A 15,834-nucleotide genomic window follows, 5' to 3' on the forward strand; every position below is an offset into this window, starting at 1 on the left:
TACGTTAATTAGTTAAATACTTAATGAGTGGTTTTTCTTACATTATTGATTATAGTTTTCATTCTTTTCTGTAAGTAATGTCCGCCTCTTCGAGTAGACCAGCCCATGATTAGAATTGCGTTATCTTCCACAGGCAAACTTAAAAAAATTAAAAGTGTTCGCTGAAACACCCGGCATAGAGATAGTAGTACACATTGCAATGCATATAATTCACAGATCACATTCACAAAACACCTGAAGGGTGAACTTGAAAGAAAAAAAAGCGTCCAGCCTTTATGCCCATCTATCCAGTACAGATAAAAATGCCCTTTTTGACCGTGAAAGTGTACTTCTGTGCGTTTTTAAATGTTGTTTGTCAACACAGACATACGACACTTTAAACATTTGCGCCGTTGATTGGTCCACGAAAGCGGGATGGACTACGTTGTTCCCCTCCCAGTGTCATACTGCCTTTCACTTGGCTTTGCTTCACGGTAAGGCTTTGATAATTTCTTATCACCGGACATATAGTTACACTGCCTGTTGTGACAGAATGACGTCACGGCCACGCCCCCTGTTCGTACCTAGATAAACAGCGCGCGTTTTGGGAATAAAGCCATTTCCCATTCCTGCTATCTGAGTAGCGTCTGTATGCATGCTACAACACTGCCCATATAATTTATTGCAAGGTTGGAGTCATACAGTTCAGCAAACCTCAAGATGTTAAGTGCCAGAAATGTCTACTGTGAGCGTCATACGAAATTCGAGCGGCGAACGAGGCTCAGAAGTTATTTTTTTGTAAGACAGACAGTTTACAAATGTTTCTTAGATTTCGTTTGCCACTGCGTGTTGTAGTAGGTTGCGTGGGAAACGGATACATTATTGCACAAATAACTTTATTTTCATCGGAAGAATGTCTCGTAATTTGCAAAGTATAACACATTCCCTGCCCATTTTTTTCTGTTACACGTACCATACTCATCCCATTTCAACTGTTGATTTTCTCACGTCGAATACAACATCTATCTTTTCAGCTCCAAGAAAGATGTCTACGTTATTAATTGCGTGTTTTTGTTGAGGGTTAAACAAAAAGGTCTTCGTCTTCTTTTTATCTACAATAAAATTGTTTTAGACCATAAGGATAGGTTATATGGTGTGGTATAAGCTGCTGGTGATATATTTACTATGTTATACGATTGGAAGAATAGGGCTGTATCATCATAATCATAAATCATGAACTGGGCTGTGTCACTAACGACTGTTGTGTCATTGATGTATATGTTAAAAAGTACACGCCCCAATATACTCCTTAGGGGAACCCCTGCTTGTATAAGTTTAGTAAACCTGGCTGCTCACGTGAAAGAGCGTCGGTATGGGCATGTTGGTATTCCGTAACCTTTAGGTTTTTAGCGCACAAAAAGGGCCTCGAGACAGACGCGGATACAGCGCTGCACAGACAGTGCGCCGTGTCCGCGTCGTCCCTCTGTCTCTCGTCCCGTTTTGTGCGCTAAAAACCTAAAAGTTATGCTCTCTTGCAATACTAACACACTGATTTCGTATCTTCAAGTATGACTTGAGAAATTCAAGAGGCAAGCACGCCAAATTCTTAGTGCTCTAATTTCACGTACAGTCTTGGTCAAAAAACTTGAACCCGCTGTGAACGGCCGGGGAGCAGCCGCGCTCCGCTATCGCGGCGCTGCCACCGTCGGCGCACGCCGTTGTTCGCTTGCGCCGAGGATAAACAAGGCGAGGGAAGCATGTATCTCACTCTCAAGCGTCGTTTGATAACAGCGCTCGTGAAAAACTAGTACGACGAGCGCGGCGCAAACGGGACGGTGGCGAAGCGGAAGCCACACGACCGGCTAGCATGCTGTTTGCAGCGTATGCTCGATGAGCGGGCGGGGGTCTCTGGCGACCGCTGTCAAACGTGATAGGCTCAAATTTCACAATTCCAAGTATCGTAACCATTAGTTATTGTTTTCAGGGACCAAATTAAAGAAACAGCGTTGTGAATAGCCCTGCGGATTCTCGAACAAGGGCACGTTGCGAGGATCGTAGCTGAGATCTGACTTCAGCAGCTTAATGATACATTAAATAACGTGCCACAATGGCATCTCGAATTTGTAATCGTGAATGTCACAAGTAGCAAATTAATCAAGAAAGCACGAGCTTCAGGGTGGCACCAGCGTCTCTCGACGAAATCACAGGGGGTAGCATGCCTTCAAGGCATTGTGTGTGGCTTTGTCTCTGGTTGCCCCGAGCAATTGCAGCTTACCCATGTGCTTGACTGTAAACTAGCCAAGGTCTCTGGTTGAAAGGACGCTACGTATAGCACTTTCTTTTAAACTGCCTGTGAAACCCTCTCTAGTAGAAGCGAACTATACCTCAGTAAACTGTATCTAAAATATCCCTTCCAGTGAACCCGTGACATCGGCAGCACCGCCGGTGTGACGCCTTCACTATGAGAGAATCCTATAATCTTGTGGCTCTGGTCTACTTTAGGCGATTCAAACGCGTGATGCCTAATCCAAAGGGGATGAGTATACACTGGCCTCATGTGTGCATGAAAGTGGGCCCTAACAACAATGAGGCAGTATGCAGGAAGATACGAAAAAAGGCGAGGTAGTGGGCATTTTCCAAGATGCCCAGGGAATGGGTCTAACTCAATCGGCTACCGATGCAGGGCAAACATCTTCTAGTCCCGAAAAGTTTTCATAATCTCACTGTGGGTTTAATTCAAAAAACTTCAACGCCAAACGCCCTCGTTTGGTCGTTCCTTAATGGAGAAGTGCGGTCAACGTATCTCAAATATTACAACGGTGGTTACAGGCCCTTCCCCAAGAAAGCCTTTGTAGTCGAAATTGCTGCTTCTGGTCTTTTCTAAACGAACGATGATTGAACTGCCCGCATATTATGATAAAACCTGGAACAACGCTAAACAGCACTGAGAGATGTTAGCTTATTTTTTATCTTCTGTTTTCATCGCACTTAGAAACACATTCAAAATGTTTATCTAAAAGCATAATTCGAGGGCTCTCGCCTTTGAATGTGTAGGATAAAATTGTAATAAATTTCAATAATTAGGAAAATTTTGTACTATAATGCGCTGCATGGAAGCCGGCAGTTCTGCCCAGACGAGCGCATTTGCTCGCACGAAGCGCCGAACCACGGCGGCCGCAAGACGACCTCGCAGCTGGCAGAGTAAACGTCACACTAGTTTTACATGAGCCCTGTTATCAAAGCATGCTTGAGAGTAAGAAGCATGCTTCCCTCGCTCTTTATCCTCGGCGCAAGCGAGCAGCGGCGCGCGCCGGCGGCGGCAGCGCCGCGATAGCGGAGCGCAGCCGCTCCCCGACCGTTCACAGCGGGTTCAAGTTTTTTGACCAAGACTGTACAACTTGATATGATTATATTGTCACGTGGTCGTGACGTCAAAGAACACAGTAGCAATACTGTTAAACACAAAACTAACATTTATTGGGCGAACCTGTGCCCACAAAAGAGGCTACACTTTTAGCCCAACGATAGCGGCGAACACGGTCGGCGATCGTCGAAAATCTGATCAGCGGCTCAAGCGCATCGGCTTTTATAGAGCAGTTGTCGAACGTTCCAGACTAATCGTTCGGACCCGCGTGCCTTCCACAAAGTTCTATACCATTCGCGTCAGGTGATGAAATCAGATAACATAAGGTTCGGCGACAACAGACATCGGATAGAAGCATCGATAACTTTCCAGAAATTTCGGATGCATGCAGGCGCGTCCCGCGCTGTGCGATTACATTTGTTAGGCGACGAAACGTGGTTGCCCGATAAAGATAAGTACACGTGTCAATATCTATAACAGGTTTTAGAGAAAGTGTTAGTATTTGCTAAATTCTAGTAATATTAGATCATTTTGCATTAGCAGGGCCATTTCTGTGAAACCCGAACTGATGCTGAGTCAACAAATAATATTTATGGCCACATGACACAGCCCTTATACAGATAACTGTCTCTACTACTTTTGAACTGATAGAACGCACTGATACCAGTCAATAGTTGGAGAGGTTGTTTCTGGTACCATATTCGAACAAAACAGTCACCTTTACGCCATTGCATACTTAACGAAAATACCCGAGAACTCAGATACACGCGGTGTCCCAGCTATCATGCACAAAAATTAAAAAAAAAAACGCACTTGCCACGCAGCTTGACAGAACCAAAGTAATGTTGTTTGCCGTGGCTTTGAGATACACAGATTATTTTTGCATTCCCCTTAATTAAATAATTAGTCTTAAATATTTAATCAACTTCCCAAATATTATAATTAAATGAAAAGTGTCAATGAGAAAATTGTAAAGCAACATTAAATACTCTAGATACAGATTTCTGTTGCTCAGTACGTGCTACATAAATGTTTTTCCGAGCGTGAAAGAAGCCGGCGATTACACGAAAAATGGCCGTGCGACTGGCCACTCGAGGCACTTTCTTGCATCCCGAAGTTTTCTCTTTACAAAATTTCAGTAATCTTAAACGCGCAAAGTTCGTTAGCGCTACTTGTACGCACAAAGTGATGCTGCATTTGATTTTTCTTACTTCAAGCATTCGCTTGAAAATCCCGGCCTACTTGTCGTTTTAAACTTGCGCACTTTTTTGTATTTAACGCATGCTTAATTCCTATAAAACTATTCAAGTATCTGCATAAATGTGTTGTATTCGATATCAGCATTGCTAAATTCAAGCACCAAGATACAATCTAGCCTCAAGTTGGCTTCGAAAATTATTCATTGACGTTAGATTTATATGCTGGGCAATAGGTGACTTGGCACAATGAGCTTTTGTGTCAAGTGCATCACTTTGTCTAGAATATAAATAAATAGGCAGTTGATCCTCTATGTCTGCTATAATGAATCCAGCTGTGAAATCACGCCTTGAGTTGTTTGTAATAAATGAATGAATGAATTAAGCTATCGGAACCATCTGCGATAAGAGTAGGGCAGGCACCATAATCACACAGCAATATGAATCGAGGAGCAGTAGAGCGCGCGAAATCGAATTAAGCTACCAAACTAAAATTACAGTGACCACCTATATGAAGTTTCTGTTTATTCTGACGTTCACAGTTACGTAATTCCTCTGATACGCGTCTCAAATGGGCATCCATCAACTTCCTTAATAAAGGGTAGCTTGGGACTTCCTTAAGGAGTTGCACCTCAAGGGAGTTATGGTCGTGTCACGTGGCCACTATCAGGTCTTAAGCAATAGCCGCACGAGGCCTATTAGGCGCTGCGTAGTTAGTATACGTGGAAAAATTCCTATCTAAGAATGCTAAACCAATTTTACTTCGTGTTGCTTCAAGCAAATTTGCTATAAAATGTTATACGGGAAACCTATGTGCTTAGCAGTGTTTTTGTTTACGGTGTGGCGCGGCTAGCAAGCTATCGGTCACGGCAGGATGTCAAAACTAAATAGATTATACGGACGGTATCTTTCGATAGCTCAACATGCACTTAATAGCAGGTGATGGAATAATGAGGAATTAAAGGAGCTAGCTTATTGCCCAAGTACATTTGATGTTCTAACTTGAGACCTTAGAATCCAATACGGCAGTACACGCGAAATCCTGTGAAGAGTTCGTTAGCGATTAATTTTCCAACCCTGCAATACCACAGCAAAATAATAAATAAAATGAACGCTTAATCAAACAAGTCGAAGTGAATGTGCGTTGTCAAATGAAGCATGCGATGATAACTTGCAGTATTAAAGCATCTAATAGCCCCACCTTCCGTTTTCTCCATTTCAGTTCCTCCTGCAAAGCCTGTCCTTCGCTACATCTCCAAGGAGGGGGTCATGGAAACCGCTGGCTCCGTCATTGGTCCCTTCAATGAGGGCGAACGACTTGTCATCCTTTGCGAAGTTTCGGGAGGTAAATTTCTTTTCTGTTTCAACAAAGCTGACAGTCGCGAAGAGTAAAAGCCGAGTGATTCTGGCAAGAAAAGGAGAAAAAAGAAAGAAAAACTACTGTCATCTTGCATTCGATGACACGCGGCCATAATCATTGAATTCTAGTGATTTACCTGGGACCGCCTCCTTCGGTTACGAGTTGCGGCGGAGTCCTAGAACGCTTTGTTTTATTGGTCACGAAGCTTAGCCCGACCTTTATGAAAATTAAAGCTTGATATATAACACCCAAGTATAGCGGTACGTCGATCCAATTGCATATATACCACGTGTTTCCGCGTAGATTTCAAGCAACTTTTAAGAATCGCCCGTGACTGATAGAGCAATTCTATTCCGTGAGATGGTTCTCTCGATGAGGGAAATTTTACTGGCCCGACAGGGCGCAATTCAAAATCGGCTAATCAACATAAGAATTTTAATTATATTTCGACTTAATTATTTAGCGGTATATATTGCAAGTGGCGAAATGTAGCCAGTGAGTTGCAAGGCATATCCACTTGGAGCAAATACTAAGGATGGCAGCGGTTTTGAGATATGCGCAGTCAAACTTGAGATAAAAATTCACTGTTGCTTCGGTTACTTTTTTTAGGAAAATGTCATTATATGCATTATAGCACAGAAATAACTGGGACGCCCATGTATTTCGTCGCCAACTCCGGGAATTACTATGTCGAAACTGGTGTCATCCTGAAAATTCCTTCTAACATGATACGCCTTGCGAACTCACCGACTACAATTCATAAATTACAAGGCGTGCCATAAAGTGATTAATAAGTTCATTAGTGATTGTTGTTAATTAGTCGAATATGCATTTACATTTATCGGGCTAGTAATGCGCGCCTGTGAGAGAAATCCAGCTCAAGGATTAGAAATTTGCTATCTGCCACAGGTGATCCTTCAAAATTGGTTAAAATATTCGCCGAAACACGCGGCATAGTTACCGTGCGTCAGAGGAGGAAAACTCATGTCCAAGTTATGCCACACCTGATTAAAGGCCGCTGCAACAGCCTTACGGAAACTATTTCGAGGAGCGATGCGAGTAATTTAAAGCTGCAAAGGAGCCTGGCTATTTAGATCTATAGCCAAGGGGATCAATTAAGTTGGAATGTATAGTAGGTATCACATCCGCTTCGCTTCGCCATCAGGTATGAGGCCTCAACGTTATCGTACAGGTGGCGGGAACTTCTAGTTTATTGCTCTGAATAACACAAACAGTTCCACGCACAGTCAGTTAAAGGGGGAGAAAGCCTTTTATTAGAAAGCATTGAGTTCTGCCGGCAAGTATGTAACCACCTACATGTAACTCTGCGTATGGAACAGCGTTTGGGGACAGAAAGGCCCTATAAGACGGACGTTGAGAGGGAGGAAAAGGAGGACAAAGACTGAGAACAAAAGTACGATCATTGTATGTACAGGTGAAACGAAGGTGACTGTGCTGACGAAACATTTGATCTTGTTAACTACTACTCCAGTGTCCAGAAGAACTCATGATGAATAAATTTTACTGAAAATGAGCAGACGAAAGTTTTCGTCATCCCCAGGCGAGTGGCTTCCTCAGCCCAGGATGCTATGGTCCCTGAAAATAGAAAATCAAAAGCTAAACGTTGCTTTCAGGACAAGGCATGGGACCTAGTATTCGTGCCAGCTTCTTTGGTTCTCGGAAGACATTCAGGTTCCATTCGTTTAAATAACAAGTCGTTTTCTTTTTTGCAGCAGGAAATTCCAATAAATTTTGTTCCCCCGTTTCTAAAGCAACGCCTAACAGGCTCGTATTAAGCCAATAGACACTGAAGCCAAGGTAAGTGTAGAAAATTAGCAGTTTTTTTAATTAAGTGTGCAGGTCACAAGGAAAGGACCAATTATTAGTGGTAGAAAAGAAAACTTGCCACTGGTTGAAGCCTCTCACGATCTCCGCATGGCATGTGCGATGCTCTTTGAATGGAGCTACAGCGATGGTGGTGCCAGTGTGTTGCAGTTTAGCAGACGGCAGTTGCCAATTTAGGCTTGGATGGAGGTTGATGGTACTGCCACCGCCACCACCACCACCACCATTACCACCATCAAAAACAACGAAATATTGAATCAATTCGTAGTCATCCTAGAGCAGAGAACGCAAAACAGAAATATCGATTATGGTATTTTCTGAAGAAATGCCAACTGAATGTATTAAAAATGATCTAGCTATTCGGGCCTGACCCGCTGTTTGGCGACTGTAAAGCATTCTGCAACGAAGGCAGATGTCATCAACGAAACGTGAAGGTTCACTGAAATGTAGCACCAGATTTGTTCACTGAATATGCTTTCATATTGCAGAGACGAAGGCAGCAACTAACCAAAAAGAGCACATTTCGTGATGTTGCCTAAACTAAATTCATCTTGTCATATTGGCCCAGATTCAACCGCGTAACTCAATGAGGCGTTCTGCCAAGTACGACTTGAGGTTGCGTTGAAAATTACGGTTTGGCGAGACAGTAAAACAACGTTACTGAAGTAAAAGACGAACAAAAGCACAGGAAGCGACACGGATGGGCGCCAACTTTCGACTCCTTCATTACTACAGCGTCTGATCATGAAATTACGTACGGCGGCCATGAGGCTCGTTTCCTGGACGTTTTGGTTGTTTTAATACCGCATCATATAGACTCCCCGAATCGCCACCTTCGAAACTTTCTCACTGACGATTTCCCTCTGCTGTCTGTCTCAGAAGTACGCTGCCTGAAGTGCGAGTGATCAAAGTGTCGCTCGTAATGTGCGACCGCAACGATGAGCCAATCGTGCGAAGCCATTCTCAGGGTTATTTTAAACAAATGCCGCAGCTGCTGCTATTCGGGAAAGTGTTGGTTGTCCTAGTTAAATGTTAGTCCTACCTACACTTACTTGTCAGTAGCATCTCCCGTGGTGCTGCAAAAGGGACTTATGACCCAAATGTAAATAATGTAAATTAATAGGAAGTTATCTTTTACAAAAGAAGTAAAATGAAAGTTCTCAGTGGTGCATGACCACCATGGTGGATAGGTGGAAAAGAGGCGCGTAAGAGGAGGTAAACATAAAGAAGAATTTTTTATTAGAACTATTACCTAGCTCTGTTTCATATGATGTCTTTTTATCCAAGCCACAACACGTCAAAAAAAGAAAAAAAAAACTATGCACTATAACAAGGTACTACAACCATGCTTGTGTTTTCATGGACGTGCATATGTGCACCCGGTGCTCGGAATTGGAATTTGATTGCGTTCGCACCCATATTTATAATGGATCATTAACTTGCCGCAACAGGAAACGCATAAAAATTGTCGACTTGCTGCATTTAACGGTGTGGCTAGACCATCAGACGTGTTTTGGTTCCATGCTCTCTGTCATCTAGGCTCAGAGCACTTAACAGCCTTCGGTCAGTCGGAGCAGCTTTGCCATAATAGCTTTCTGTATGTTGCTTCTGCAGGCTGTGTAGCAGTGATACAGTGCTTCTTAAGAGGGTCTCAGAATAGAAACTGAACGTACGCTTACCGGGCCCATGAGACCACACGTGCGGCATCAGTAGCTTCCAGAAATTGCGTCTTGCGCAACAACGTCAACAGTGCTTCGAGAAGGAATGCCAAGAGCCGATGTTTATTTCTTTCCTCCTCTAAATGGAGACGCCGAGCAGCGTAAAGAACAACGGCACGAAAAAAGATATCGTCAGTCTGTAGAAACGCCATAAGATGCATACTCGCATATCTACGAGCGTGCAGATAACCGTCAAACGGTGAAGCAGAAGCTGTTAGCTTGGAAAAACAGTTCAGCGAGCTTGATGATCCTACTTCGTTTTATTTTTCACTTAGTATTCTATCGAATTAAACGCAAACATCCACTCAGGCAGCAGCCTGCGTGCTTTACGCAGCTAATTTTCCTCCACATGCGCGTGCGTACCCGGTTGCGCGTTTTTCGCGTGCAATAGGGACAACAAAATTGCGTCGCGCCACACGTAACGACCAGCGGATTGCAACGAAGCTCGAAAGATAGCGCGGACCGCCGCGTAAGTGAATATTTCTTTTCGACGAACTTCCAGGGGCCGCGCCAACTTCCATTTCTCCCACCATTAGAATATGTGTAGTAACAGCAGCAGCAGGAGCAGCAGCAGCAGCAATGTGCAGTTCGATAACCGCGGGGCCCACGCAACCCGTTACTGACACCACAATGTCGATAAAGGGACTCGTTCCTCGGGAGCAAAAAGAGAGGCGACTGATTCTATTGCCGGCCTCCGTGCGAGTGTGCGCGGGTAAGTATGTAACCGTGTTAGCGGCCATCTTTCCTAAGGGCTGCGGGTGCGGGGGTGGCGAGTGGAGAAGGGCGCGAAAGAAAGAGCGCCGCATTGTTTGGCTGCGAGTGTGCGCGCTCTCCGCAGTTTCTGTTTCTGGGCGCGCTCCCTACATACGCACACCCCGCCACCACGGTGCTTGCACAGTCGCCTTGCTGCGCACATCGGGCTCCCGTGTGTAGAGTGCTGCCGCAAGCGTCCGCGCTTCGCCGTGTTACCTTAGCTGGCCGGATCGTTTTCGCGCGCGAGCACGGTTTCGATGAACGCGGGTGCACGTGAACCCGCTAGCCGAACGGCGACGTGCTTCGCTCAGCTTGCACTTTAATTATTGCTTACTTCGTTTTTTTCGTCGTTTTCCCCTATGATTGCGATATTCCTTGTCGCGGTCTTTTCGCGAAAGTCATTATATTTTACTTCGGGTTCTTTCAGTACTTCCTTCCATTTCTTGCTATTGTACAGTGGCTTTCCTGTGGAGGCGCTTGGCTGTCTGCTGGTTTGTTTTAGTCCCTCGGTACCCGTGAACATGCACGTGAGGATCCGGAGGCCATCCCGGAGAATTAGTTAGGTGCTTAGTCTTTCCGAAAGCCTAAAGTCAATAAATTCTTTTATTTCTCCTTTGAATGGTCGCGCAGCTGGCAGAACGAAAAACGAATTGCGGTGAAGACTTCAACCCATGACTGTAAAATTCACGTCTTTGAATATTTTTGAACAGGTTATGGCGCTGCGCTTCTGAACCTGAGGTTACGGGTTCCGTGGCGACCGCAGCGGCCGCAAGGGCCGAAATACGAAAACGCTCCCGTGCTTTATTTTTAGGAGCACGTTAAAGAACCCCAGGTGGTTAAAATTAATCCGCAGAGCTATCCCCACCCCCATAATCTTATAATCAGATTGCGGTTTCGAGGCGTGCAACCCTTGAATTTAATTTCTGATTTTTGAAATGTTGCACTCAACAAATGTATACAGTAGCCATTTCAACTTTCAGTTATGTGCTTATCTGAGAGCGTGCTCCATTAAACTTAACGAATCGGAGGCCGCGTGTCGCGTTATTATCTTAATAGAGGGTTTCCTATATTGCGTTAAAATTGCATACCTGAGAAACAAAATCAGTGAAATTCACCCAATATTCGTACCTTTGCGACAGCGTATTGTCAGCGCAAGTGCACTTTAAACAAGAAGAATATTTTCAATGCGATTAACATTAATTGGGAACTTCACAAAGATTTTGGTATGTCTGTTTGTGATCGGCTGACATCTTTCTCGCCAACTTGAATCACTGGGTGGTCATGGTCGAATGAGCATCCGGCTGTTGCACTGAGGGAACCGGGTTCCAAACCAACCGTCAGATCATCTTTGGTTTCTAGGTATGTTCGACTGGGTATGTGCCGCTCTTCACTGAACCTCTTTGACGCCAACTTGCGTCACTGGGTGCATGACACTTTTCAATAAAGAAATAAATCTGTAAATTTCCTCAGGTGCTGGGCGGTTTCTCACATAATTCACGTGAGGGATCCAGGAGAGATTTCTGTCAATGACCATCCTCCAAAAATCTGTGACTTGTGCTGTGCGAGATCAGCCGTCCGTCGACGGATATCATGTATGGAGGCATTGGGTTCCTGGTAAATGCCACCACTGCACACTTTTCACGTGATATTTGAAGCCCTTGCTCTCGGAGGTAGGATGATGTTCAAGTGGCTGCCTTCCGCAGCCGCGGGCGAAGCTGCAGTCGCGTCACAGCCGACGCCCATCTATGCCGACGACATTTGTCGACATAGATGTTGCATCAAAGGATGTCGGCGAGTCCAATTAGTGTTACACTGATGAGCGTTGGGCTCAGTACTCTGCGCTAAGGCGCCCCATGGTTACTGTAATACTGGGAGGTTGGGCCATCCTTGGTAAGTATGAAAAAGGATCTCTTTTGTAGTCAGCTACTAATCTAGAAATAGATCTTGCCACCAAATCCTACTGCGTCTAACGCGTTGAAAATCACTTCGTGCGTTGCGTTATCATGTGCTCCTTTAACATCGAGGAGCAGGCCAGCAGATAATCTTTTGCAAGACTCCTGATCCTCGACGTACGTCACCAAGCCGATAACCTTGTCTATGGCAGAACGGCCACGCCTGAAACCGGCCATTGTATGTGAATATACCAGGTAATGTTCGAGGTACCATTCTAGCCGTGCTAGAACCATCCTCTCCATTAGTTTTCCGACTCAACTGACAAGCGCAATTGGCCGGTATGATGTAATGTCTACAGGCGACTTGCCAGGCTTGGGCAGTGGAATCAGGGGACTAGTCTTCCATTCCTGGGGAACCGCACCTGTTGGCCAGGAGCTGTTGAACAAGAGCAGGAGCAACTTGAGAGCCTCTTTGCCAGGATTACATAGGGCTTCGGGTCCTGGTGATGATGAACGCTTGCAGAAGGCAAGTGCAGCTTCCAGTTCGTCCATCCTGAGAGGACTTTCCATCTGAGGGTCGGGTGAAATCGGTGAGTGGTCGAGCGTGGATGTTCCAGCGGATCTAGTTTCGCCAGCAATCCTTCTGCAGAAACCGTCAGCGACGTCAATCTCTCTGCATTGTTGGTGAAGGGCCAAAGTGTCGAAATGGTGGCAGTGCTGAGGGGTTCCACGGAAACCATGAATAGCTTTTTTTATTCAAGTGCCCTAAAGGCCCATACGGGCATTACATAGGTGTGTTACAATAAATCAATGATGGATACAGTATGCGCATTAAAACAGATAATGCATGCCAAAATAAAAAGAACACAAGTGGGTGAACAAAACAGGGGAAAAACAGTAATAGCAATACGATGCCACATCCTAAACGTTGAAGATACCTATAGCATTAAAATGGGTGTTATACAATATCAACGTAACTTGGTCACTTCACACGAGGGAAAATACTTGCTGAAAAGGTACACATACAAACAGATACTGCATGAAACAATGAAATTACACAACCAGAGAAAATTTTGTGCACTACAAGGAACTAGGTGTTAACCTAGAACAAAGCCATTTGCGAAAGGATTATTAAACTATGGTGAGGAAAAAACGCAAAATAAGAAAAAGTGCACTATAACACAGCGATGCCTATAACGAATGAGCAAGTGAACCCTACGTCAGTACGTTAAAATAGTGTTTTAGTTTTGCTAGGAAATCATCATGACTTAGAGCTAATACGATTTCATTTGCTAACTTATTCCAGTGATATATCGCGAGAAAGAGGGGCGAGTGACTCAAGAAGTTAATGCGCACAAGAACGGGCTGCACTTTAAAGGGATGATCAAGGTGCGGGAAGATACGATGGGCGGACCTGATGTGGCATGCCCTGAAAGACGACCTGCAGTGATAAAGCTTGTGAAATTGGGTAACATGTCCTACCAGTCTTCGGTTTCCTATCGCGGGGAGATTCAGAGATGTTTTAATGTTATGTATGCTTGACGTCCGTGTGTATTTTTTTGTAATGAAGCGGGCTGCTTTGTTTTGGATTGACTCGAGTTTCTTTATGAGGTACGAGTGATGCTGGTTCCAAATGAAAGACGCGTACCCCACTTTGGAACGAACCAGTGTCGTATAGGCTAATAATTTAGTGGGCTTGCTTGCCGAGTAAAGATTTCGACTAATGTAGCGAAGCGCTTTACACACACTTCTAGAATTCGCTTCGATGTGATGATTCAATGAAGCGTTTGAAGATAAATGAATTCCCAAGTATTTTTGTGCAATACTAATGCCGTTCACCGAGTAATGAGTAAACGCCAGGCTACTAGATCTAGCGAAATCCATATCCTTAGCTTCTGAAACATATATTTCCATTTGCCACTGTTTACATCAGTCGGTAACTTTTGCGAGGTTAGATTCCAAAGTGTCAGTGTCGGAAGGATTAATTATTCGTCCGCAAAGTACGGATTCCCCTACAAATAGTTTTAATGTAGATTAATTATTATTGCTGATGTCGTTGTCGTATAGCAGGAGTAAAACTGGTCCCAATACAGAGCCCTACAGCACTCGGTTTTTACTAGTGATCGCGGATGTGAAAATTCATTAGTAGTTACTAATTCATACTTGTTAAAAAATTTGCTAATCCTATTCGTAGTCCTACTATTTATATTAAAATAGCGAAGTTTCAATAATAAATGGTTATGAGCTACCTCATCAAAACCCTTGGCAAAATGAGTAAATATGGCGTCTATTCGTGATGAGTCGTTAATAGCTTGGCGCAGGTCAGAGGCTAGCTCGAATGACTGCGTCTCACATGAGCGACCCTGTTCGAACCCGTGTTGGTTAATTAAGAGATGATTGTGCTCGGTTAGGTATTTCATAATTGCTGGTGATATAATGTGTTCTAATATTTTACATGAAATACTAGTCAGTGAAATAGGTCTGTAGTTAGAGACAGATGAAGGGTCACCGGGCTTAAAGATTGCAATTATTTTAGCTATTTTCCATTCGTCAGGAACGCATCCTGAATCAATAGATTATTGAAAAAGAGCGGCAAAAATGTGAGCTGTCACTGGCTTAGTTATTTTTACCAGTTTTGTATAGATTCCGTCGGGACAGGGAGCCGAGCTGTTAGATAGAAGATCAATAGCAGCTTCAATGCCCTTTTGAGTGATTATGATGTCATTCGTGACGGAGGTAACAGAACCGAATTCAGTGTTAGCGGGAACGCGAAGTTCACTTGTAAAAACACAACAAAAGAAAGAACTTAATGCAGTAGCGACCTTCGGTGATGGAAGGAACTCGTTGTGTTTCATTATGGAAATGAAGCTTGATGATGACGGTTTGGGGTGTATATTACTTTCCAGATTTCTTTTTGTGCTGTTTGCTAACATGTTGGAAATATCATGGTTGAAAAATTTACCTTTAGCTGCTTCAATTTAGGTTTTGCATAACTTGGATTGTTTCCGATAGCACTTCCAGGCATTATCAGATGTCGAAAGTTTAGCTTTTGAATAAGAGCGCTTTGTTTTATTAATGGAGCGCCTTATGTGAGAGGTGAACCAAGTACTCCCAGTAGACCAAGGTATTTGTATTTTTGGTACGTACTCTTCTTTAAGTTCAGTCAGCTTGTTACAAACAATCATTCGCTTATCATTGCTATCATGATCGTGCATGCCGCTCAAGAACTCTACACAAAAAGCCAAAAGCTCGCTGGCGATCATTTCAATATTTGTTCGCGCATAGTCATAAATTGTTTTCTTTTCTAGTACACTTGTTTTGCGCTTTAGACTGAATTCACAATGAACGACGTTGTGGTCACTAATGCAACCTAACACATGAAGAGATACGTTGACAGGTTCAGTGGTCAGCACAAGATCCAAGATAGCATCCCCCCGTGTTGGTAAGGAAATTATTTGGCTGAATCCGTAAGAAGAAATGGCGTCAAGGAAATCCTTACATTAAGCTTTCCTAGGACTGTCTTCAGCTGTAACCGTCCGCCATTTAATTTCAGGGTAATAAAGGTCACCCGCAAGCTTAATAGGTAAGCCGGCAAATTTGTTACGTACAAATGTTAGCGATTTTGAATGTGTCTTGTGAGTCTGGAGGACGGCAACAGACCCCAACAGCATAAGTTACACATGAAAGCTGAAGCATGACCCATAATATTTAAATACGGGAACCCCTG

General features: G+C 43.9%; 1 protein-coding gene across 1 annotated transcript in view; it reads left to right on the forward strand.

Annotated features, from left to right (window-relative positions):
• The window catches only part of LOC142587679 (synaptogenesis protein syg-2-like), a 1,186,854-nt gene that overhangs the window by 867,087 nt on the left and 303,933 nt on the right, over positions 1-15,834 (forward strand). Inside the window, exon 6 of the mRNA XM_075698849.1 lies at positions 5,762-5,884. Within this exon, the coding sequence (XP_075554964.1) occupies positions 5,762-5,884 (123 nt within the window). The remainder of the gene's footprint in view (positions 1-5,761; positions 5,885-15,834) is intronic.

The sequence above is a fragment of the Dermacentor variabilis genome, chromosome 1 (assembly GCF_050947875.1).
Source record: "Dermacentor variabilis isolate Ectoservices chromosome 1, ASM5094787v1, whole genome shotgun sequence".
In the NCBI taxonomy this organism is placed as follows: Eukaryota; Metazoa; Arthropoda; class Arachnida; order Ixodida; family Ixodidae; genus Dermacentor; species Dermacentor variabilis.